A 25,034-nucleotide genomic window follows, 5' to 3' on the forward strand; every position below is an offset into this window, starting at 1 on the left:
GGAAAGTCAGTGATGCCGTAATGAAATGTCTTATTCATAATGGACAGATCATTCTATGCTGCTGTTTTGGGAAAACTGAGATTGGATTGGTGCAAGGATAAGATTGAAAACCTCTTCTTCAGACGCTTTCTGATCAACCTGCTCAAGGAATGTTATGACATTCCTCTGAATCATGTCGGATGTGTCACTGGAGTAGGGACACTTCCACTCTGCTGTGTGAGCCACATCAGTCTCTTCCTCAGATTTATTATCAAATTGAAGTTGCATTGCTACGCATTCTAAGTTTCAAACTCTTCTCCTCACATCTTGATGCTGGATTTTACAAATTACTACTCCAGTGATATTACCACGATGCCATTACAGGCCCAGAAAACATATCACGTCGCTTGTAGGTTCGGCATTTCTCAATCTCTCTCTGGCTGTGTCTATATCAACTAGCTCCTCTTCACATACTTTCTCGTTAACCCGTTGAGGAGGACATGAGCCCGTAGAATGTGCAAACATGCCCTTTGGCCCAACATGTCATCACTTATCCTGACAGCATCGCACCCAAATACATCCTTTTGGAATTTCATCACGCACACATCTTTTCAGGTTCAACAATTAAATATACTCAAAATGAAAATCTCTAGACATTAAAGATCTGAGGACATTACAGTGTTGCAATAAAATCTCTGTTGAACTCAAACAGAGATCACAAACAGGAAGAATGGTGAAGCTGTCTCGATGGGATGACTACCAACGCGTGCGACTATTTCTCTGTCACTAATAACCATCTGTGAGGATCTAATGGAAAATAAATGTGCTTTTATGACCCAAATCAATGATTCACATTTAGTTTGAATGACCACAAAGGGTGCAACAACAAACATTACTGAGGAAATATGAAATTTCCACTTTACTAGACTGCTGTAAGGAGCTGCTCCAATCCTACACAGTACTACCATGTATGGATAAACATTGCTATAATCTAACCTCATCACCACTATTCCATGTTCTGCCTCTAATTCTCAATGAAATGTTGACACATTTACCTTTGATTGTCAGTGTTCCAACCACTTGTTAAAAAAGTGAAAAACTGACACCTGCTGTCCTCAGTGCACACTTTTTGACAGTAGTGGACGTCTGGTGCAAGGACCGATTCAATGTCATTTCCAGGAAAATCTACGTCAGATAGCAGCTCACGTACACATCCTGTAATGAAATTGTTCTGTGTTCATGAGCGGTTGATCAGAATTAGTTACAAAAGCGTGAACGTTTTTAATCAGGCCCACAATCATTTCCATAACCCAGTGCACAACAATATCCTGAAGTTTCCAGCATTTACTCTCTCAGGAGCACATGTCTTCACAATGTTGAGAGACCCCGTGGGCATTTGACGTAACCAGTCATTCCATGTTTCCTGATAACACGTACAGTGACTCAATTGGCTGAACACTCGCATCTCTGATGCTGGTTCTTCTGGGGCATCTGGCACGGATCATCCACTCAGCACCTCTGGCAGAATATTGCTTCAACTGCTGCTGCCGTAGCCTTTGCAGGGAAGTACTGGGCTTCCCCATCGTTGGGGTGAGGGCAATATTTCTACAGTATCGTCCTCCACTAAGTTCTTTAGTTGGCCTCCGGCGTTCACCAATGGAAGCAGCAGCAATGCAGACCCGTACATTGTGGCCAACCCTGGTTTACTTTCTACAGACATCCATTCGTGAATCAAAACAGAAATCTCAATTGGGACATACCTTCACATCTCCTTAAAGAAAATCCAGATACCACATTCTGAAGAATTGTTATTCTTGCTGGAGTCCCTCTTTCACTTTTCTTGCGGTAGCAAATCAAGCTACATAGAATAAAAGAAACATTTAATAAAAATAATGAACTTTCAACCAGCATTAAACCTTCTCTACTTCAGCCTGCTATCCCCGTCACTCTTACTGGGTCAATTATGCTCTGCCTGCTTGTTGCAGATGTGAAGAAGTGGTATATATTGATCACTTAAAAATGATGAAATAGAATGGATGGAACATTGTTTCAAACGAATGGTGAGAAGGTGCACTCGTACAGGCAAGCATTTATGTTTCCTCATAGAAACAAGGAGATTTGAACAACTGACTAACCGCTGTGGTTCATTGTGAAATTCTTCTTTTACAAAGGTGAAAAACTGGCAGTCAGGTTCCTCTGTACATTTTCGTTGACAACTCTCTTCATTCTCCACCACAGACTGATGGATGTCATTTCCCGGAAAGTCCAAACCATCATAAACTGTTTCAAAACAGGCTGAAATGATGCCAAACAGAATTGATGAATTACTGCAAATCAGCAACAAATAGCAATAAGGTGATCTTTTACAAAGCTTATGTGAATGCGGGGCACAAGTTCTTAATATAGCTTCACTGCCCCAATCGAATTGGCTTCATTTTCCTGAGAGCACCGGGGCTACATTTCTCAAAATGCTGAGTTTAACATGCGATATAAAGCGGGATTTCACAGCAGAAGCAAAACGTGATGATCTAAAATCATAATTCTTGCACATGTCTTTTAATAAAACAAGTGACCAAATGAGCCACGGAACAAAAGTCAGACCCTCTCTGCTGTGCTCCAACTACTCGGATATATTAAGGGCCAGTTTCCTCATCATAGTCAACAACGAGTGCCTAAAACTTCAATTTAGGTTAAACTGAAAAAAAGGAACAGACAAGGAAAATCATCAATGTTTTCGCTTCCAATATAACCACTCCATATGCTCATGCATGCTTTCTGCATTCCTCACGTTAGTCATTTATTTTTGATTGTGGTCATTAAATGATCGGATGATGCTTTTACAACTGGCTCTGAAATCGGCTCTGCACTTGCGGATTATTCTGTCCTCCCGCCCTGTCTGTACGGCTTGACCTCATGTTCGGGCTGAGAGGGGAATCGGCAGGAAAGCACCATCTTCAGAGACCGTTAGGCTCACAAAGTTTCTTTTCCTCAACATTTTCACAACATCAATCAGTTTGTCAAATGCCAAGACAAAATCTGACACAAAATACAGTGAAGAGTGGAGACCAAACACGTTTGTCAATATCAAAATGAACGGGAGGGTACCAGTGCAGCAAGAGAGTTAAACAGGCATTGTGGCATGTCCAGCATTTCCCCAATGAAACAAAACAAACAGACAGACACAGGCTGAATACTCTCCCTCCACACTCCAACTTGTCCATATGTTTAACACTCCATGGGGGCTCAAACATTTACATAAATCAAACCTCAAGGTTGAGTTCACCTGAGCACACAGCTCAGTTAAAGATGCAAGGCAACATTGTCTTTTCATTCACCATTTCCTAAAAAGCATGTCTAATGTAAGACACTGATCTGAACGCTGTACTCAGGCAAACAAGAATATCTGTAAAGGACAATGGTTCAGTTCGATAGTTGCATGATGTGGATGAAATGACTCCGTCTCAGACTGCTGATCAGAGATAATGGGAACTGCAGATGCTGGAGAATTCAAGATAACAAAGTGTGGAGCTGGATGAACACAGCAGGCCAAACAGCATCTCAGGAGCACAAAAGCTGACGTTTCGGGCCAATACCCTTCATCAGAGAGCTCGAAACGTCAGCTTTTGGGCTCCTGAGATGCTATTTGGCCTGCTCTGTTCATCCAGCTTCACACTTTGCCTTCTCAGAATGCTATTTGTTTCAGGCTCCCATAGATCTTCACTTCTTCACACACCGACACAAAATCACCTTATATTCTTCTCAACTCCATCGGATGCAAGCCTGACCGGTCCAACATTAACAACGAGACAACCCACCCAGTCCATGTATTTATTAAGTAAACCTTCTCTGAACCGTTTCCAATCCATTTGCCTCCTCCCTCTCATTACATGTTACGCATTTTCACACGTGTCATCTAACCACTGTCTTTACAACTGAGGAATGACGTGCTAGTGATTATATCCGATTCCTCTCGTGCTAAATGCCTGCTTTCTTTTAGCCTCATTCGCTACTTGTGGCACATGGATATTTACCTTCTCTGATTTCTGCACTACGGAACTCAGCTCATCTCGAACTCAAGTCTCTTTCCCACAACACAACAACGATCCACCTGCGGAAGCTGGAAGTTAGAAACAATAACAGAAATTGCTGGAAAAGCTCAAGAATGCTCACGGCACCCAAAAAGTGAATTCTGATTTCTCTCCACAGATGCTGCAACGATGTGTCAATTTCAGTTTTCTTCTCTCTCTCTCTCCCTTTGAACGATTTTAATATTCAAACAATTTTTACAAACTAGACTCTATCTTTGCTACTTTCAATTCGAGATCATTAATGAACCTGAACTCATTGGACAATAATAGATCCACTGTCCACTGACTCCAGTCCACCCCAGAAGCTATCCTCTGTCCATGTCACTTTTACAGTCAATATGTAGGTGCAAGGCTCCCGTCGTCATCTCCATCCCCTTTCAACAAGCTCCAAACAGTTCTGTTTTTCTCCTTCACGCTACCATATCTTTACCACTGTGCGGCTACTATATCACTCACAAACATAATTTCTAGTCTTTTACATTGACGAATTCTTCCTGAACTCTTTGCATTCCCTGGACTCGTGCAGACAGCTGCTTCATATATGTTGAGGTCACAACATGCTTATCTAATGCAGCCAGCTCTGCACGGATTCCTGCTTTCCGTCCTCCCTCAATGCACTGCAAAGATGCAAGATCCAATGTGAAAAAAACCTTGTTATTTCTTGAAAACAAAAATCAGAGCAAACATATATCAGTAAAATATAAAACAAATTGCAGGGAAATGGCACTGCCGTTCAATTAATATCTAGAGAAAAGATTTAGGGGGCTTCAATGCTGTCAATAGCAAACTCCTCATGTGCCCATCAATGGGAAACCTGCCACGTCAACTGCACATGGGGAATCAGGGGGCTGCACTGTCAGGTTCTAGACTAATCAGGTCCAGTGGCTGAGACATCACGTCCCACATGAGGCTCCCAACTGTGACGTTTTCAAATCCCAGGCTGCTGTCTGAACACACACCGTGAAGATAGTCACCAACAGAAGGTCAGTGATGGATTTGGGGACGATCTAGAAGTTGGAGTCACATTCAAGCAGTCAGTCCACAAGCTTAAAGCTGTGCCATCGATGGGGGCGAATGGAGGAACCCTGCAAAATGTCTCGCATACCGCCCCATTTTCCAATTGCAGTCGCTGTCATTACTCACACCGACAGAGAAGGAAGCTCATTCAGGCAGTGAGGCCTGAGGCCCTGAACTCGTAGTTAATGAACAGATAACGAGCTCATTTTGTGACAGATTACGACAGTCACTCAGCCCAGAGATTTCAGCCCAGAACGTAATCGCAGAGGTGGCTGTATCTCTCGACTGACAACCTGCCTGATTATTTCCTGTTCTGCCCATTCCAATTCACTTCTAGGGACGAGAAGAGTCGGCTAAAATACTCTCGCAGTCAACGTGTTATCTTTGTTACTTACAGGATTGTGTCCCGCAATCTCTCAGAGAATATCCTGAGACAACGTTTTGTAAATTAGATTTCACACTTGGCTGCCCTGTTGTCGTCCTCTTCAAATAACAATAAAACCTGAAAGATGGTGAGAAAGGAAAGTCAGTGATGCCGTAATGAAATGTCTTATTCATAATGGACAGATCATTCTATGCTGCTGTTTTGGGAAAACTGAGATTGGATTGGTGCAAGGATAAGATTGAAAACCTCTTCTTCAGACGCTTTCTGATCAAACTGCTCAAGGAATGTTATGACATTCCTCTGAATCATGTCGGATGTGTCACTGGAGTAGGGACACTTCCACTCTGCTGTGTGAGCCACATCAGGCTCTTCCTCAGATTTATTATCAAATTGAAGTTGCATTGCTACGCATTCTAAGTTTCAAACTCTTCTCCTCACATCTTGATGCTGGATTTTACAAATTACTACTCCAGTGATATTACCACGATGCCATTACAGGCCCAGAAAACATATCACGTCGCTTGTAGGTTCGGCATTTCTCAATCTCTCTCTGGCTGTGTCTATATCAACTAGCTCCTCTTCACATACTTTCTCGTTAACCTTTTGAGGAGGACATGAGCCCGTAGAATGTGCAAACATGCCCTTTGGCCCAACATGTCATCACTTATCCTGACAGCATCGCACCCAAATACATCCTTTTGGAATTTCATCACGCACACATCTTTTCAGGTTCAACAATTAAATATACTCAAAATGAAAATCTCTAGACATTAAAGATCTGAGGACATTACAGTGTTGCAATAAAATCTCTGTTGAACTCAAACAGAGATCACAAACAGGAAGAATGGTGAAGCTGTCTCGATGGGATGACTACCAACGCGTGCGACTATTTCTCTGTCACTAATAACCATCTGTGAGGATCTAATGGAAAATAAATGTGCTTTTATGACCCAAATCAATGATTCACATTTAGTTTGAATGACCACAAAGGGTGCAACAACAAACATTACTGAGGAAATATGAAATTTCCACTTTACTAGACTGCTGTAAGGAGCTGCTCCAATCCTACACAGTACTACCATGTATGGATAAACATTGCTATAATCTAACCTCATCACCACTATTCCATGTTCTGCCTCTAATTCTCAATGAAATGTTGACACATTTACCTTTGATTGTCAGTGTTCCAACCACTTGTTAAAAAAGTGAAAAACTGACACCTGCTGTCCTCAGTGCACACTTTTTGACAGTAGTGGACGTCTGGTGCAAGGACCGATTCAATGTCATTTCCAGGAAAATCTACGTCAGATAGCAGCTCACGTACACATCCTGTAATGAAATTGTTCTGTGTTCATGAGCGGTTGATCAGAATTAGTTACAAAAGCGTGAACGTTTTTAATCAGGCCCACAATCATTTCCATAACCCAGTGCACAACAATATCCTGAAGTTTCCAGCATTTACTCTCTCAGGAGCACATGTCTTCACAATGTTGAGAGACCCCGTGGGCATTTGACGTAACCAGTCATTCCATGTTTCCTGATAACACGTACAGTGACTCAATTGGCTGAACACTCGCATCTCTGATGCTGGTTCTTCTGGGGCATCTGGCACGGATCATCCACTCAGCACCTCTGGCAGAATATTGCTTCAACTGCTGCTGCCGTAGCCTTTGCAGGAAAGTACTGGGCTTCCCCATCGTTGGGGTGAGGGCAATATTTCTACAGTATCGTCCTCCACTAAGTTCTTTAGTTGGCCTCCGACGTTCACCAATGGAAGTAGCAGCAATGCAGACCCGTACATTGTGGCCAACCCTGGTTTACTTTCTACAGACATCCATTCGTGAATCAAAACAGAAATCTCAATTGGGACATACCTTCACATCTCCTTAAAGAAAATCCAGATACCACATTCTGAAGAATTGTTATTCTTGCTGGAGTCCCTCTTTCACTTTTCTTGCGGTAGCAAATCAAGCTACATAGAATAAAAGAAACATTTAATAAAAATTATGAACTTTCAACCAGCATTAAACCTTCTCTACTTCAGCCTGCTATCCCCGTCACTCTTACTGGGTCAATTATGCTCTGCCTGCTTGTTGCAGATGTGAAGAAGTGGTATATATTGATCACTTAAAAATGATGAAATAGAATGGATGGAACATTGTTTCAAACGAATGGTGAGAAGGTGCACTCGTACAGGCAAGCATTTATGTTTCCTCATAGAAACAAGGAGATTTGAACAACTGACTAACCGCTGTGGTTCATTGTGAAATTCTTCTTTTACAAAGGTGAAAAACTGGCAGTCAGGTTCCTCTGTACATTTTCGTTGACAACTCTCTTCATTCTCCACCACAGACTGATGGATGTCATTTCCCGGAAAGTCCAAACCATCATAAACTGTTTCAAAACAGGCTGAAATGATGCCAAACAGAATTGATGAATTACTGCAAATCAGCAACAAATAGCAATAAGGTGATCTTTTACAAAGCTTATGTGAATGCGGGGCACAAGTTCTTAATATAGCTTCACTGCCCCAATCGAATTGGCTTCATTTTCCTGAGAGCACCGGGGCTACATTTCTCAAAATGCTGAGTTTAACATGCGATATAAAGCGGGATTTCACAGCAGAAGCAAAACGTGATGATCTAAAATCATAATTCTTGCACATGTCTTTTAATAAAACAAGTGACCAAATGAGCCACGGAACAAAAGTCAGACCCTCTCTGCTGTGCTCCAACTACTCGGATATATTAAGGGCCAGTTTCCTCATCATAGTCAACAACGAGTGCCTAAAACTTCAATTTAGGTTAAACTGAAAAAAAGGAACAGACAAGGAAAATCATCAATGTTTTCGCTTCCAATATAACCACTCCATATGCTCATGCATGCTTTCTGCATTCCTCACGTTAGTCATTTATTTTTGATTGTGGTCATTAAATGATCGGATGATGCTTTTACAACTGGCTCTGAAATCGGCTCTGCACTTGCGGATTATTCTGTCCTCCCGCCCTGTCTGTACGGCTTGACCTCATGTTCGGGCTGAGAGGGGAATCGGCAGGAAAGCACCATCTTCAGAGACCGTTAGGCTCACAAAGTTTCTTTTCCTCAACATTTTCACAACATCAATCAGTTTGTCAAATGCCAAGACAAAATCTGACACAAAATACAGTGAAGAGTGGAGACCAAACACGTTTGTCAATATCAAAATGAACGGGAGGGTACCAGTGCAGCAAGAGAGTTAAACAGGCATTGTGGCATGTCCAGCATTTCCCCAATGAAACAAAACAAACAGACAGACACAGGCTGAATACTCTCCCTCCACACTCCAACTTGTCCATATGTTTAACACTCCATGGGGGCTCAAACATTTACATAAATCAAACCTCAAGGTTGAGTTCACCTGAGCACACAGCTCAGTTAAAGATGCAAGGCAACATTGTCTTTTCATTCACCATTTCCTAAAAAGCATGTCTAATGTAAGACACTGATCTGAACGCTGTACTCAGGCAAACAAGAATATCTGTAAAGGACAATGGTTCAGTTCGATAGTTGCATGATGTGGATGAAATGACTCCGTCTCAGACTGCTGATCAGAGATAATGGGAACTGCAGATGCTGGAGAATTCAAGATAACAAAGTGTGGAGCTGGATGAACACAGCAGGCCAAACAGCATCTCAGGAGCACAAAAGCTGACGTTTCGGGCCAATACCCTTCATCAGAGAGCTCGAAACGTCAGCTTTTGGGCTCCTGAGATGCTATTTGGCCTGCTCTGTTCATCCAGCTTCACACTTTGCCTTCTCAGAATGCTATTTGTTTCAGGCTCCCATAGATCTTCACTTCTTCACACACCGACACAAAATCACCTTATATTCTTCTCAACTCCATCGGATGCAAGCCTGACCGGTCCAACATTAACAACGAGACAACCCACCCAGTCCATGTATTTATTAAGTAAACCTTCTCTGAACCGTTTCCAATCCATTTGCCTCCTCCCTCTCATTACATGTTACGCATTTTCACACGTGTCATCTAACCACTGTCTTTACAACTGAGGAATGACGTGCTAGTGATTATATCTGATTCCTCTCGTGCTAAATGCCTGCTTTCTTTTAGCCTCATTCGCTACTTGTGGCACATGGATATTCACCTTCTCTGATTTCTGCACTACGGAACTCAGCTCATCTCGAACTCAAGTCTCTTTCCCACAACACAACAACGATCCACCTGCGGAAGCTGGAAGTTAGAAACAATAACAGAAATTGCTGGAAAAGCTCAAGAATGCTCACGGCACCCAAAAAGTGAATTCTGATTTCTCTCCACAGATGCTGCAACGATGTGTCAATTTCAGTTTTCTTCTCTCTCTCTCTCCCTTTGAACGATTTTAATATTCAAACAATTTTTACAAACTAGACTCTATCTTTGCTACTTTCAATTCGAGATCATTAATGAACCTGAACTCATTGGACAATAATAGATCCACTGTCCACTGACTCCAGTCCACCCCAGAAGCTATCCTCTGTCCATGTCACTTTTACAGTCAATATGTAGGTGCAAGGTTCCCGTCGTCATCTCCATCCCCTTTCAACAAGCTCCAAACAGTTCTGTTTTTCTCCTTCACGCTACCATATCTTTACCACTGTGCGGCTACTATATCACTCACAAACATAATTTCTAGTCTTTTACATTGACGAATTCTTCCTGAACTCTTTGCATTCCCTGGACTCGTGCAGACAGCTGCTTCATATATGTTGAGGTCACAACATGCTTATCTAATGCAGCCAGCTCTGCACGGATTCCTGCTTTCCGTCCTCCCTCAATGCACTGCAAAGATGCAAGATCCAATGTGAAAAAAACCTTGTTATTTCTTGAAAACAAAAATCAGAGCAAACATATATCAGTAAAATATAAAACAAATTGCAGGGAAATGGCACTGCCGTTCAATTAATATCTAGAGAAAAGATTTAGGGGGCTTCAATGCTGTCAATAGCAAACTCCTCATGTGCCCATCAATGGGAAACCTGCCACGTCAACTGCACATGGGGAATCAGGGGGCTGCACTGTCAGGTTCTAGACTAATCAGGTCCAGTGGCTGAGACATCACGTCCCACATGAGGCTCCCAACTGTGACGTTTTCAAATCCCAGGCTGCTGTCTGAACACACACCGTGAAGATAGTCACCAACAGAAGGTCAGTGATGGATTTGGGGACGATCTAGAAGTTGGAGTCACATTCAAGCAGTCAGTCCACAAGCTTAAAGCTGTGCCATCGATGGGGGCGAATGGAGGAACCCTGCAAAATGTCTCGCATACCGCCCCATTTTCCAATTGCAGTCGCTGTCATTACTCACACCGACAGAGAAGGAAGCTCATTCAGGCAGTGAGGCCTGAGGCCCTGAACTCGTAGTTAATGAACAGATAACGAGCTCATTTTGTGACAGATTACGACAGTCACTCAGCCCAGAGATTTCAGCCCAGAACGTAATCGCAGAGGTGGCTGTATCTCTCGACTGACAACCTGCCTGATTATTTCCTGTTCTGCCCATTCCAATTCACTTCTAGGGACGAGAAGAGTCGGCTAAAATACTCTCGCAGTCAACGTGTTATCTTTGTTACTTACAGGATTGTGTCCCGCAATCTCTCAGAGAATATCCTGAGACAACGTTTTGTAAATTAGATTTCACACTTGGCTGCCCTGTTGTCGTCCTCTTCAAATAACAATAAAACCTGAAAGATGGTGAGAAAGGAAAGTCAGTGATGCCGTAATGAAATGTCTTATTCATAATGGACAGATCATTCTATGCTGCTGTTTTGGGAAAACTGAGATTGGATTGGTGCAAGGATAAGATTGAAAACCTCTTCTTCAGACGCTTTCTGATCAAACTGCTCAAGGAATGTTATGACATTCCTCTGAATCATGTCGGATGTGTCACTGGAGTAGGGACACTTCCACTCTGCTGTGTGAGCCACATCAGGCTCTTCCTCAGATTTATTATCAAATTGAAGTTGCATTGCTACGCATTCTAAGTTTCAAACTCTTCTCCTCACATCTTGATGCTGGATTTTACAAATTACTACTCCAGTGATATTACCACGATGCCATTACAGGCCCAGAAAACATATCACGTCGCTTGTAGGTTCGGCATTTCTCAATCTCTCTCTGGCTGTGTCTATATCAACTAGCTCCTCTTCACATACTTTCTCGTTAACCTTTTGAGGAGGACATGAGCCCGTAGAATGTGCAAACATGCCCTTTGGCCCAACATGTCATCACTTATCCTGACAGCATCGCACCCAAATACATCCTTTTGGAATTTCATCACGCACACATCTTTTCAGGTTCAACAATTAAATATACTCAAAATGAAAATCTCTAGACATTAAAGATCTGAGGACATTACAGTGTTGCAATAAAATCTCTGTTGAACTCAAACAGAGATCACAAACAGGAAGAATGGTGAAGCTGTCTCGATGGGATGACTACCAACGCGTGCGACTATTTCTCTGTCACTAATAACCATCTGTGAGGATCTAATGGAAAATAAATGTGCTTTTATGACCCAAATCAATGATTCACATTTAGTTTGAATGACCACAAAGGGTGCAACAACAAACATTACTGAGGAAATATGAAATTTCCACTTTACTAGACTGCTGTAAGGAGCTGCTCCAATCCTACACAGTACTACCATGTATGGATAAACATTGCTATAATCTAACCTCATCACCACTATTCCATGTTCTGCCTCTAATTCTCAATGAAATGTTGACACATTTACCTTTGATTGTCAGTGTTCCAACCACTTGTTAAAAAAGTGAAAAACTGACACCTGCTGTCCTCAGTGCACACTTTTTGACAGTAGTGGACGTCTGGTGCAAGGACCGATTCAATGTCATTTCCAGGAAAATCTACGTCAGATAGCAGCTCACGTACACATCCTGTAATGAAATTGTTCTGTGTTCATGAGCGGTTGATCAGAATTAGTTACAAAAGCGTGAACGTTTTTAATCAGGCCCACAATCATTTCCATAACCCAGTGCACAACAATATCCTGAAGTTTCCAGCATTTACTCTCTCAGGAGCACATGTCTTCACAATGTTGAGAGACCCCGTGGGCATTTGACGTAACCAGTCATTCCATGTTTCCTGATAACACGTACAGTGACTCAATTGGCTGAACACTCGCATCTCTGATGCTGGTTCTTCTGGGGCATCTGGCACGGATCATCCACTCAGCACCTCTGGCAGAATATTGCTTCAACTGCTGCTGCCGTAGCCTTTGCAGGAAAGTACTGGGCTTCCCCATCGTTGGGGTGAGGGCAATATTTCTACAGTATCGTCCTCCACTAAGTTCTTTAGTTGGCCTCCGACGTTCACCAATGGAAGTAGCAGCAATGCAGACCCGTACATTGTGGCCAACCCTGGTTTACTTTCTACAGACATCCATTCGTGAATCAAAACAGAAATCTCAATTGGGACATACCTTCACATCTCCTTAAAGAAAATCCAGATACCACATTCTGAAGAATTGTTATTCTTGCTGGAGTCCCTCTTTCACTTTTCTTGCGGTAGCAAATCAAGCTACATAGAATAAAAGAAACATTTAATAAAAATTATGAACTTTCAACCAGCATTAAACCTTCTCTACTTCAGCCTGCTATCCCCGTCACTCTTACTGGGTCAATTATGCTCTGCCTGCTTGTTGCAGATGTGAAGAAGTGGTATATATTGATCACTTAAAAATGATGAAATAGAATGGATGGAACATTGTTTCAAACGAATGGTGAGAAGGTGCACTCGTACAGGCAAGCATTTATGTTTCCTCATAGAAACAAGGAGATTTGAACAACTGACTAACCGCTGTGGTTCATTGTGAAATTCTTCTTTTACAAAGGTGAAAAACTGGCAGTCAGGTTCCTCTGTACATTTTCGTTGACAACTCTCTTCATTCTCCACCACAGACTGATGGATGTCATTTCCCGGAAAGTCCAAACCATCATAAACTGTTTCAAAACAGGCTGAAATGATGCCAAACAGAATTGATGAATTACTGCAAATCAGCAACAAATAGCAATAAGGTGATCTTTTACAAAGCTTATGTGAATGCGGGGCACAAGTTCTTAATATAGCTTCACTGCCCCAATCGAATTGGCTTCATTTTCCTGAGAGCACCGGGGCTACATTTCTCAAAATGCTGAGTTTAACATGCGATATAAAGCGGGATTTCACAGCAGAAGCAAAACGTGATGATCTAAAATCATAATTCTTGCACATGTCTTTTAATAAAACAAGTGACCAAATGAGCCACGGAACAAAAGTCAGACCCTCTCTGCTGTGCTCCAACTACTCGGATATATTAAGGGCCAGTTTCCTCATCATAGTCAACAACGAGTGCCTAAAACTTCAATTTAGGTTAAACTGAAAAAAAGGAACAGACAAGGAAAATCATCAATGTTTTCGCTTCCAATATAACCACTCCATATGCTCATGCATGCTTTCTGCATTCCTCACGTTAGTCATTTATTTTTGATTGTGGTCATTAAATGATCGGATGATGCTTTTACAACTGGCTCTGAAATCGGCTCTGCACTTGCGGATTATTCTGTCCTCCCGCCCTGTCTGTACGGCTTGACCTCATGTTCGGGCTGAGAGGGGAATCGGCAGGAAAGCACCATCTTCAGAGACCGTTAGGCTCACAAAGTTTCTTTTCCTCAACATTTTCACAACATCAATCAGTTTGTCAAATGCCAAGACAAAATCTGACACAAAATACAGTGAAGAGTGGAGACCAAACACGTTTGTCAATATCAAAATGAACGGGAGGGTACCAGTGCAGCAAGAGAGTTAAACAGGCATTGTGGCATGTCCAGCATTTCCCCAATGAAACAAAACAAACAGACAGACACAGGCTGAATACTCTCCCTCCACACTCCAACTTGTCCATATGTTTAACACTCCATGGGGGCTCAAACATTTACATAAATCAAACCTCAAGGTTGAGTTCACCTGAGCACACAGCTCAGTTAAAGATGCAAGGCAACATTGTCTTTTCATTCACCATTTCCTAAAAAGCATGTCTAATGTAAGACACTGATCTGAACGCTGTACTCAGGCAAACAAGAATATCTGTAAAGGACAATGGTTCAGTTCGATAGTTGCATGATGTGGATGAAATGACTCCGTCTCAGACTGCTGATCAGAGATAATGGGAACTGCAGATGCTGGAGAATTCAAGATAACAAAGTGTGGAGCTGGATGAACACAGCAGGCCAAACAGCATCTCAGGAGCACAAAAGCTGACGTTTCGGGCCAATACCCTTCATCAGAGAGCTCGAAACGTCAGCTTTTGGGCTCCTGAGATGCTATTTGGCCTGCTCTGTTCATCCAGCTTCACACTTTGCCTTCTCAGAATGCTATTTGTTTCAGGCTCCCATAGATCTTCACTTCTTCACACACCGACACAAAATCACCTTATATTCTTCTCAACTCCATCGGATGCAAGCCTGACCGGTCCAACATTAACAACGAGACAACCCACCCAGTCCATGTATTTATTAAGTAAACCTTCTCTGAACCGTTTCCAATCCATTTGCCTCCTCCCTCTCATTACATGTTACGCATTTTCACACGTGTCATCTAACCACTGTCTTTACAACTGAGGAATGACGTGCTAGTGATTATATCTGATTCCTCTCGTGCTAAATGCCTGCTTTCTTTTAGCCTCATTCGCTACTTGTGGCACATGGATATTTACCTTCTCTGATTTCTGCACTACGGAACTCAGCTCATCTCGAACTCAAGTCTCTTTCCCACAACACAACAACGATCCACCTGCGGAAGCTGGAAGTTAGAAACAATAACAGAAATTGCTGGAAAAGCTCAAGAATGCTCACGGCACCCAAAAAGTGAATTCTGATTTCTCTCCACAGATGCTGCAACGATGTGTCAATTTCAGTTTTCTTCTCTCTCTCTCTCCCTTTGAACGATTTTAATATTCAAACAATTTTTACAAACTAGACTCTATCTTTGCTACTTTCAATTCGAGATCATTAATGAACCTGAACTCATTGGACAATAATAGATCCACTGTCCACTGACTCCAGTCCACCCCAGAAGCTATCCTCTGTCCATGTCACTTTTACAGTCAATATGTAGGTGCAAGGCTCCCGTCGTCATCTCCATCCCCTTTCAACAAGCTCCAAACAGTTCTGTTTTTCTCCTTCACGCTACCATATCTTTACCACTGTGCGGCTACTATATCACTCACAAACATAATTTCTAGTCTTTTACATTGACGAATTCTTCCTGAACTCTTTGCATTCCCTGGACTCGTGCAGACAGCTGCTTCATATATGTTGAGGTCACAACATGCTTATCTAATGCAGCCAGCTCTGCACGGATTCCTGCTTTCCGTCCTCCCTCAATGCACTGCAAAGATGCAAGATCCAATGTGAAAAAAACCTTGTTATTTCTTGAAAACAAAAATCAGAGCAAACATATATCAGTAAAATATAAAACAAATTGCAGGGAAATGGCACTGCCGTTCAATTAATATCTAGAGAAAAGATTTAGGGGGCTTCAATGCTGTCAATAGCAAACTCCTCATGTGCCCATCAATGGGAAACCTGCCACGTCAACTGCACATGGGGAATCAGGGGGCTGCACTGTCAGGTTCTAGACTAATCAGGTCCAGTGGCTGAGACATCACGTCCCACATGAGGCTCCCAACTGTGACGTTTTCAAATCCCAGGCTGCTGTCTGAACACACACCGTGAAGATAGTCACCAACAGAAGGTCAGTGATGGATTTGGGGACGATCTAGAAGTTGGAGTCACATTCAAGCAGTCAGTCCACAAGCTTAAAGCTGTGCCATCGATGGGGGCGAATGGAGGAACCCTGCAAAATGTCTCGCATACCGCCCCATTTTCCAATTGCAGTCGCTGTCATTACTCACACCGACAGAGAAGGAAGCTCATTCAGGCAGTGAGGCCTGAGGCCCTGAACTCGTAGTTAATGAACAGATAACGAGCTCATTTTGTGACAGATTACGACAGTCACTCAGCCCAGAGATTTCAGCCCAGAACGTAATCGCAGAGGTGGCTGTATCTCTCGACTGACAACCTGCCTGATTATTTCCTGTTCTGCCCATTCCAATTCACTTCTAGGGACGAGAAGAGTCGGCTAAAATACTCTCGCAGTCAACGTGTTATCTTTGTTACTTACAGGATTGTGTCCCGCAATCTCTCAGAGAATATCCTGAGACAACGTTTTGTAAATTAGATTTCACACTTGGCTGCCCTGTTGTCGTCCTCTTCAAATAACAATAAAACCTGAAAGATGGTGAGAAAGGAAAGTCAGTGATGCCGTAATGAAATGTCTTATTCATAATGGACAGATCATTCTATGCTGCTGTTTTGGGAAAACTGAGATTGGATTGGTGCAAGGATAAGATTGAAAACCTCTTCTTCAGACGCTTTCTGATCAAACTGCTCAAGGAATGTTATGACATTCCTCTGAATCATGTCGGATGTGTCACTGGAGTAGGGACACTTCCACTCTGCTGTGTGAGCCACATCAGGCTCTTCCTCAGATTTATTATCAAATTGAAGTTGCATTGCTACGCATTCTAAGTTTCAAACTCTTCTCCTCACATCTTGATGCTGGATTTTACAAATTACTACTCCAGTGATATTACCACGATGCCATTACAGGCCCAGAAAACATATCACGTCGCTTGTAGGTTCGGCATTTCTCAATCTCTCTCTGGCTGTGTCTATATCAACTAGCTCCTCTTCACATACTTTCTCGTTAACCTTTTGAGGAGGACATGAGCCCGTAGAATGTGCAAACATGCCCTTTGGCCCAACATGTCATCACTTATCCTGACAGCATCGCACCCAAATACATCCTTTTGGAATTTCATCACGCACACATCTTTTCAGGTTCAACAATTAAATATACTCAAAATGAAAATCTCTAGACATTAAAGATCTGAGGACATTACAGTGTTGCAATAAAATCTCTGTTGAACTCAAACAGAGATCACAAACAGGAAGAATGGTGAAGCTGTCTCGATGGGATGACTACCAACGCGTGCGACTATTTCTCTGTCACTAATAACCATCTGTGAGGATCTAATGGAAAATAAATGTGCTTTTATGACCCAAATCAATGATTCACATTTAGTTTGAATGACCACAAAGGGTGCAACAACAAACATTACTGAGGAAATATGAAATTTCCACTTTACTAGACTGCTGTAAGGAGCTGCTCCAATCCTACACAGTACTACCATGTATGGATAAACATTGCTATAATCTAACCTCATCACCACTATTCCATGTTCTGCCTCTAATTCTCAATGAAATGTTGACACATTTACCTTTGATTGTCAGTGTTCCAACCACTTGTTAAAAAAGTGAAAAACTGACACCTGCTGTCCTCAGTGCACACTTTTTGACAGTAGTGGACGTCTGGTGCAAGGACCGATTCAATGTCATTTCCAGGAAAATCTACGTCAGATAGCAGCTCACGTACACATCCTGTAATGAAATTGTTCTGTGTTCATGAGCGGTTGATCAGAATTAGTTACAAAAGCGTGAACGTTTTTAATCAGGCCCACAATCATTTCCATAACCCAGTGCACAACAATATCCTGAAGTTTCCAGCATTTACTCTCTCAGGAGCACATGTCTTCACAATGTTGAGAGACCCCGTGGGCATTTGACGTAACCAGTCATTCCATGTTTCCTGATAACACGTACAGTGACTCAATTGGCTGAACACTCGCATCTCTGATGCTGGTTCTTCTGGGGCATCTGGCACGGATCATCCACTCAGCACCTCTGGCAGAATATTGCTTCAACTGCTGCTGCCGTAGCCTTTGCAGGAAAGTACTGGGCTTCCCCATCGTTGGGGTGAGGGCAATATTTCTACAGTATCGTCCTCCACTAAGTTCTTTAGTTGGCCTCCGACGTTCACCAATGGAAGTAGCAGCAATGCAGACCCGTACATTGTGGCCAACCCTGGTTTACTTTCTACAGACATCCATTCGTGAATCAAAACAGAAATCTCAATTGGGACATACCTTCACATCTCCTTAAAGAAAATCCAGATACCACATTCTGAAGAATTGTTATTCTTGCTGGAGTCCCTCTTTCACTTTTCTTGCGGTAGCAAATCAAGCTACATAGAATAAAAGAAACATTTAATAAAAATTATGAACTTTCAACCAGCATTAAACCTTCTCTACTTCAGCCTGCTATCCCCGTCACTCTTACTGGGTCAATTATGCTCTGCCTGCTTGTTGCAGATGTGAAGAAGTGGTATATATTGATCACTTAAAAATGATGAAATAGAATGGATGGAACATTGTTTCAAACGAATGGTGAGAAGGTGCACTCGTACAGGCAAGCATTTATGTTTCCTCATAGAAACAAGGAGATTTGAACAACTGACTAACCGCTGTGGTTCATTGTGAAATTCTTCTTTTACAAAGGTGAAAAACTGGCAGTCAGGTTCCTCTGTACATTTTCGTTGACAACTCTCTTCATTCTCCACCACAGACTGATGGATGTCATTTCCCGGAAAGTCCAAACCATCATAAACTGTTTCAAAACAGGCTGAAATGATGCCAAACAGAATTGATGAATTACTGCAAATCAGCAACAAATAGCAATAAGGTGATCTTTTACAAAGCTTATGTGAATGCGGGGCACAAGTTCTTAATATAGCTTCACTGCCCCAATCGAATTGGCTTCATTTTCCTGAGAGCACCGGGGCTACATTTCTCAAAATGCTGAGTTTAACATGCGATATAAAGCGGGATTTCACAGCAGAAGCAAAACGTGATGATCTAAAATCATAATTCTTGCACATGTCTTTTAATAAAACAAGTGACCAAATGAGCCACGGAACAAAAGTCAGACCCTCTCTGCTGTGCTCCAACTACTCGGATATATTAAGGGCCAGTTTCCTCATCATAGTCAACAACGAGTGCCTAAAACTTCAATTTAGGTTAAACTGAAAAAAAGGAACAGACAAGGAAAATCATCAATGTTTTCGCTTCCAATATAACCACTCCATATGCTCATGCATGCTTTCTGCATTCCTCACGTTAGTCATTTATTTTTGATTGTGGTCATTAAATGATCGGATGATGCTTTTACAACTGGCTCTGAAATCGGCTCTGCACTTGCGGATTATTCTGTCCTCCCGCCCTGTCTGTACGGCTTGACCTCATGTTCGGGCTGAGAGGGGAATCGGCAGGAAAGCACCATCTTCAGAGACCGTTAGGCTCACAAAGTTTCTTTTCCTCAACATTTTCACAACATCAATCAGTTTGTCAAATGCCAAGACAAAATCTGACACAAAATACAGTGAAGAGTGGAGACCAAACACGTTTGTCAATATCAAAATGAACGGGAGGGTACCAGTGCAGCAAGAGAGTTAAACAGGCATTGTGGCATGTCCAGCATTTCCCCAATGAAACAAAACAAACAGACAGACACAGGCTGAATACTCTCCCTCCACACTCCAACTTGTCCATATGTTTAACACTCCATGGGGGCTCAAACATTTACATAAATCAAACCTCAAGGTTGAGTTCACCTGAGCACACAGCTCAGTTAAAGATGCAAGGCAACATTGTCTTTTCATTCACCATTTCCTAAAAAGCATGTCTAATGTAAGACACTGATCTGAACGCTGTACTCAGGCAAACAAGAATATCTGTAAAGGACAATGGTTCAGTTCGATAGTTGCATGATGTGGATGAAATGACTCCGTCTCAGACTGCTGATCAGAGATAATGGGAACTGCAGATGCTGGAGAATTCAAGATAACAAAGTGTGGAGCTGGATGAACACAGCAGGCCAAACAGCATCTCAGGAGCACAAAAGCTGACGTTTCGGGCCAATACCCTTCATCAGAGAGCTCGAAACGTCAGCTTTTGGGCTCCTGAGATGCTATTTGGCCTGCTCTGTTCATCCAGCTTCACACTTTGCCTTCTCAGAATGCTATTTGTTTCAGGCTCCCATAGATCTTCACTTCTTCACACACCGACACAAAATCACCTTATATTCTTCTCAACTCCATCGGATGCAAGCCTGACCGGTCCAACATTAACAACGAGACAACCCACCCAGTCCATGTATTTATTAAGTAAACCTTCTCTGAACCGTTTCCAATCCATTTGCCTCCTCCCTCTCATTACATGTTACGCATTTTCACACGTGTCATCTAACCACTGTCTTTACAACTGAGGAATGACGTGCTAGTGATTATATCTGATTCCTCTCGTGCTAAATGCCTGCTTTCTTTTAGCCTCATTCGCTACTTGTGGCACATGGATATTCACCTTCTCTGATTTCTGCACTACGGAACTCAGCTCATCTCGAACTCAAGTCTCTTTCCCACAACACAACAACGATCCACCTGCGGAAGCTGGAAGTTAGAAACAATAACAGAAATTGCTGGAAAAGCTCAAGAATGCTCACGGCACCCAAAAAGTGAATTCTGATTTCTCTCCACAGATGCTGCAACGATGTGTCAATTTCAGTTTTCTTCTCTCTCTCTCTCCCTTTGAACGATTTTAATATTCAAACAATTTTTACAAACTAGACTCTATCTTTGCTACTTTCAATTCGAGATCATTAATGAACCTGAACTCATTGGACAATAATAGATCCACTGTCCACTGACTCCAGTCCACCCCAGAAGCTATCCTCTGTCCATGTCACTTTTACAGTCAATATGTAGGTGCAAGGCTCCCGTCGTCATCTCCATCCCCTTTCAACAAGCTCCAAACAGTTCTGTTTTTCTCCTTCACGCTACCATATCTTTACCACTGTGCGGCTACTATATCACTCACAAACATAATTTCTAGTCTTTTACATTGACGAATTCTTCCTGAACTCTTTGCATTCCCTGGACTCGTGCATACAGCTGCTTCATATATGTTGAGGTCACAACATGCTTATCTAATGCAGCCAGCTCTGCACGGATTCCTGCTTTCCGTCCTCCCTCAATGCACTGCAAAGATGCAAGATCCAATGTGAAAAAAACCTTGTTATTTCTTGAAAACAAAAATCAGAACAAACATATATCAGTAAAATATAAAACAAATTGCAGGGAAATGGCACTGCCGTTCAATTAATATCTAGAGAAAAGATTTAGGGGGCATCAATGCTGTCAATAGCAAACTCCTCATGTGCCCATCAATGGGAAACCTGCCACGTCAACTGCACATGGGGAATCAGGGGGCTGCACTGTCAGGTTCTAGACTAATCAGGTCCAGTGGCTGAGACATCACGTCCCACATGAGGCTCCCAACTGTGACGTTTTCAAATCCCAGGCTGCTGTCTGAACACACACCGTGAAGATAGTCACCAACAGAAGGTCAGTGATGGATTTGGGGACGATCTAGAAGTTGGAGTCACATTCAAGCAGTCAGTCCACAAGCTTAAAGCTGTGCCATCGATGGGGGCGAATGGAGGAACCCTGCAAAATGTCTCGCATACCGCCCCATTTTCCAATTGCAGTCGCTGTCATTACTCACACCGACAGAGAAGGAAGCTCATTCAGGCAGTGAGGCCTGAGGCCCTGAACTCGTAGTTAATGAACAGATAACGAGCTCATTTTGTGACAGATTACGACAGTCACTCAGCCCAGAGATTTCAGCCCAGAACGTAATCGCAGAGGTGGCTGTATCTCTCGACTGACAACCTGCCTGATTATTTCCTGTTCTGCCCATTCCAATTCACTTCTAGGGACGAGAAGAGTCGGCTAAAATACTCTCGCAGTCAACGTGTTATCTTTGTTACTTACAGGATTGTGTCCCGCAATCTCTCAGAGAATATCCTGAGACAACGTTTTGTAAATTAGATTTCACACTTGGCTGCCCTGTTGTCGTCCTCTTCAAATAACAATAAAACCTGAAAGATGGTGAGATAGGAAAGTGAGTGATGCTGTAATGAAATGTCTTATTCATAATGGACAGATAATTCAATGCTGCTGTTTTGGGAAAACTGAGATTGGATTGGTGCAAGGATAAGATCGAACACCTTTTCTGCAGACGCTTTCTGATCAACCCGCTCAGGGAATGTTCTGACATTCCTTTGGATCATGTCGGATGTGTCACTGGAGTAGGGACACTTCCACTCTGCTGTGTGAGCCACATCAGGCTCTTCCTCAGATTTATTATCAAATTGAAGTTGCATTGCTACGCATTCTAAGTTTCAAACTCTTCTCCTCACATCTTGATGCTGGATTTTACAAATTACTACTCCAGTGATATTACCACGATGCCATTACAGGCCCAGAAAACATATCACGTCGCTTGTAGGTTCGGCATTTCTCAATCTCTCTCTGGCTGTGTCTATATCAACTAGCTCCTCTTCACATACTTTCTCGTTAACCTTTTGAGGAGGACATGAGCCCGTAGAATGTGCAAACATGCCCTTTGGCCCAACATGTCATCACTTATCCTGACAGCATCGCACCCAAATACATCCTTTTGGAATTTCATCACGCACACATCTTTTCAGGTTCAACAATTAAATATACTCAAAATGAAAATCTCTAGACATTAAAGATCTGAGGACATTACAGTGTTGCAATAAAATCTCTGTTGAACTCAAACAGAGATCACAAACAGGAAGAATGGTGAAGCTGTCTCGATGGGATGACTACCAACGCGTGCGACTATTTCTCTGTCACTAATAACCATCTGTGAGGATCTAATGGAAAATAAATGTGCTTTTATGACCCAAATCAATGATTCACATTTAGTTTGAATGACCACAAAGGGTGCAACAACAAACATTACTGAGGAAATATGAAATTTCCACTTTACTAGACTGCTGTAAGGAGCTGCTCCAATCCTACACAGTACTACCATGTATGGATAAACATTGCTATAATCTAACCTCATCACCACTATTCCATGTTCTGCCTCTAATTCGCAATGAAATGTTGACACATTTACCTTTGATTGTCAGTGTTCCAACCACTTGTTAAAAAAGTGAAAAACTGACACCTGCTGTCCTCAGTGCACACTTTTTGACAGTAGTGGACGTCTGGTGCAAGGACCGATTCAATGTCATTTCCAGGAAAATCTACGTCAGATAGCAGCTCACGTACACATCCTGTAATGAAATTGTTCTGTGTTCATGAGCGGTTTATCAGAATTAGTTACAAAAGCGTGAACGCTATTAATCAGGCCCACAATCATTTCCATAACCCAGTGCACAACAATATCCTGAAGTTTCCAGCATTTACTCTCTCAGGAGCACATGTCTTCACAATGTTGAGAGACCCCGTGGGCATTTGACGTAACCAGTCATTCCAAGTTTCCTGATAACACGTACAGTGACTCAATTGGCTGAACACTCGCATCTCTGATGCTGGTTCTTCTGGGGCATCTGGCACGGATCATCCACTCAGCACCTCTGGCAGAATATTGCTTCAACTGCTGCTGCCGTAGCCTTTGCAGGAAAGTACTGGGCTTCCCCATCGTTGGGGTGAGGGCAATATTTCTACAGTATCGTCCTCCACTAAGTTCTTTAGTTGGCCTCCGACGTTCACCAATGGAAGCAGCAGCAATGCAGACCCGTACATTGTGGCCAACCCTGGTTTACTTTCTACAGACATCCATTCGTGAATCAAAACAGAAATCTCAATTGGGACATACCTTCACATCTCCTTAAAGAAAATCCAGATACCACATTCTGAAGAATTGTTATTCTTGCTGGAGTCCCTCTTTCACTTTTCTTGCGGTAGCAAATCAAGCTACATAGAATAAAAGAAACATTTAATAAAAATAATGAAGTTTCAACCAGCATTAAACCTTCTCTAGTTCAGCCTCCTATCCCCGTCACTCTTACTGGGTCAATTATGCTCTGCCTGCTTGTTGCAGATGTGAAGAAGTGGTATATATTGATCACTTAAAAATGATGAAATAGAATGGATGGAACATTGTTTCAAACGAATGGTGAGAAGGTGCACTCGTACAGGCAAGCATTTATGTTTCCTCATAGAAACAAGGAGATTTGAACAACTGACTAACCGCTGTGGTTCATTGTGAAATTCTTCTTTTACAAAGGTGAAAAACTGGCAGTCAGGTTCCTCTGTACATTTTCGTTGACAACTCTCTTCATTCTCCACCACAGACTGATGGATGTCATTTCCCGGAAAGTCCAAACCATCATAAACTGATTCAAAACAGGCTGAAATGTTGCCAAACAGAATTGATGAATTACTGCAAATCAGCAACAAATAGCAATAAGGTGATCTTTTACAAAGCTTACGTGAATGCGGGGCACAAGTTCTTAATATAGCTTCACTGCCCCAATCGAATTGGCTTCATTTTCCTGAGAGCACCGGGGCTACATTTCTCAAAATGCTGAGTTTGACATGCGATATAAAGCGGGATTTCACAGCAGAAGCAAAACGTGATGATCTAAAATCATAATTCTTGCACATGTCTTGTAATAAAACAAGTGACCAAATGAGCCACGGAACAAAACTCAGACCCTCTCTGCTGTGCTCCAACTACTCGGATATATTAAGG

General features: G+C 42.4%; 1 protein-coding gene across 1 annotated transcript in view; it reads right to left on the reverse strand.

The window, feature by feature from the left end:
• Nucleotides 1–25,034, reverse strand: part of LOC125456585 (uncharacterized) — a 52,573-nt gene that overhangs the window by 25,725 nt on the left and 1,814 nt on the right. Inside the window, exons 3-21 of the mRNA XM_059654612.1 lie at nucleotides 24,531–24,690; nucleotides 24,156–24,253; nucleotides 23,451–23,610; nucleotides 22,292–22,398; nucleotides 18,927–19,086; nucleotides 18,552–18,649; nucleotides 17,847–18,006; nucleotides 16,688–16,794; nucleotides 13,323–13,482; nucleotides 12,948–13,045; nucleotides 12,243–12,402; nucleotides 11,084–11,190; nucleotides 7,719–7,878; nucleotides 7,344–7,441; nucleotides 6,639–6,798; nucleotides 5,480–5,586; nucleotides 2,115–2,274; nucleotides 1,740–1,837; nucleotides 1,035–1,194 (exon numbers count right to left, since the gene is read on the reverse strand). Coding sequence (XP_059510595.1) covers nucleotides 1,035–1,194; nucleotides 1,740–1,837; nucleotides 2,115–2,274; nucleotides 5,480–5,586; nucleotides 6,639–6,798; nucleotides 7,344–7,441; nucleotides 7,719–7,878; nucleotides 11,084–11,190; nucleotides 12,243–12,402; nucleotides 12,948–13,045; nucleotides 13,323–13,482; nucleotides 16,688–16,794; nucleotides 17,847–18,006; nucleotides 18,552–18,649; nucleotides 18,927–19,086; nucleotides 22,292–22,398; nucleotides 23,451–23,610; nucleotides 24,156–24,253; nucleotides 24,531–24,690 — 2,518 coding nt within the window. The remainder of the gene's footprint in view (nucleotides 1–1,034; nucleotides 1,195–1,739; nucleotides 1,838–2,114; nucleotides 2,275–5,479; nucleotides 5,587–6,638; nucleotides 6,799–7,343; nucleotides 7,442–7,718; nucleotides 7,879–11,083; nucleotides 11,191–12,242; nucleotides 12,403–12,947; nucleotides 13,046–13,322; nucleotides 13,483–16,687; nucleotides 16,795–17,846; nucleotides 18,007–18,551; nucleotides 18,650–18,926; nucleotides 19,087–22,291; nucleotides 22,399–23,450; nucleotides 23,611–24,155; nucleotides 24,254–24,530; nucleotides 24,691–25,034) is intronic.

Source organism: Stegostoma tigrinum, chromosome 1 (genome assembly GCF_030684315.1).
Source record: "Stegostoma tigrinum isolate sSteTig4 chromosome 1, sSteTig4.hap1, whole genome shotgun sequence".
Classification (NCBI taxonomy): Eukaryota; Metazoa; Chordata; class Chondrichthyes; order Orectolobiformes; family Stegostomatidae; genus Stegostoma; species Stegostoma tigrinum.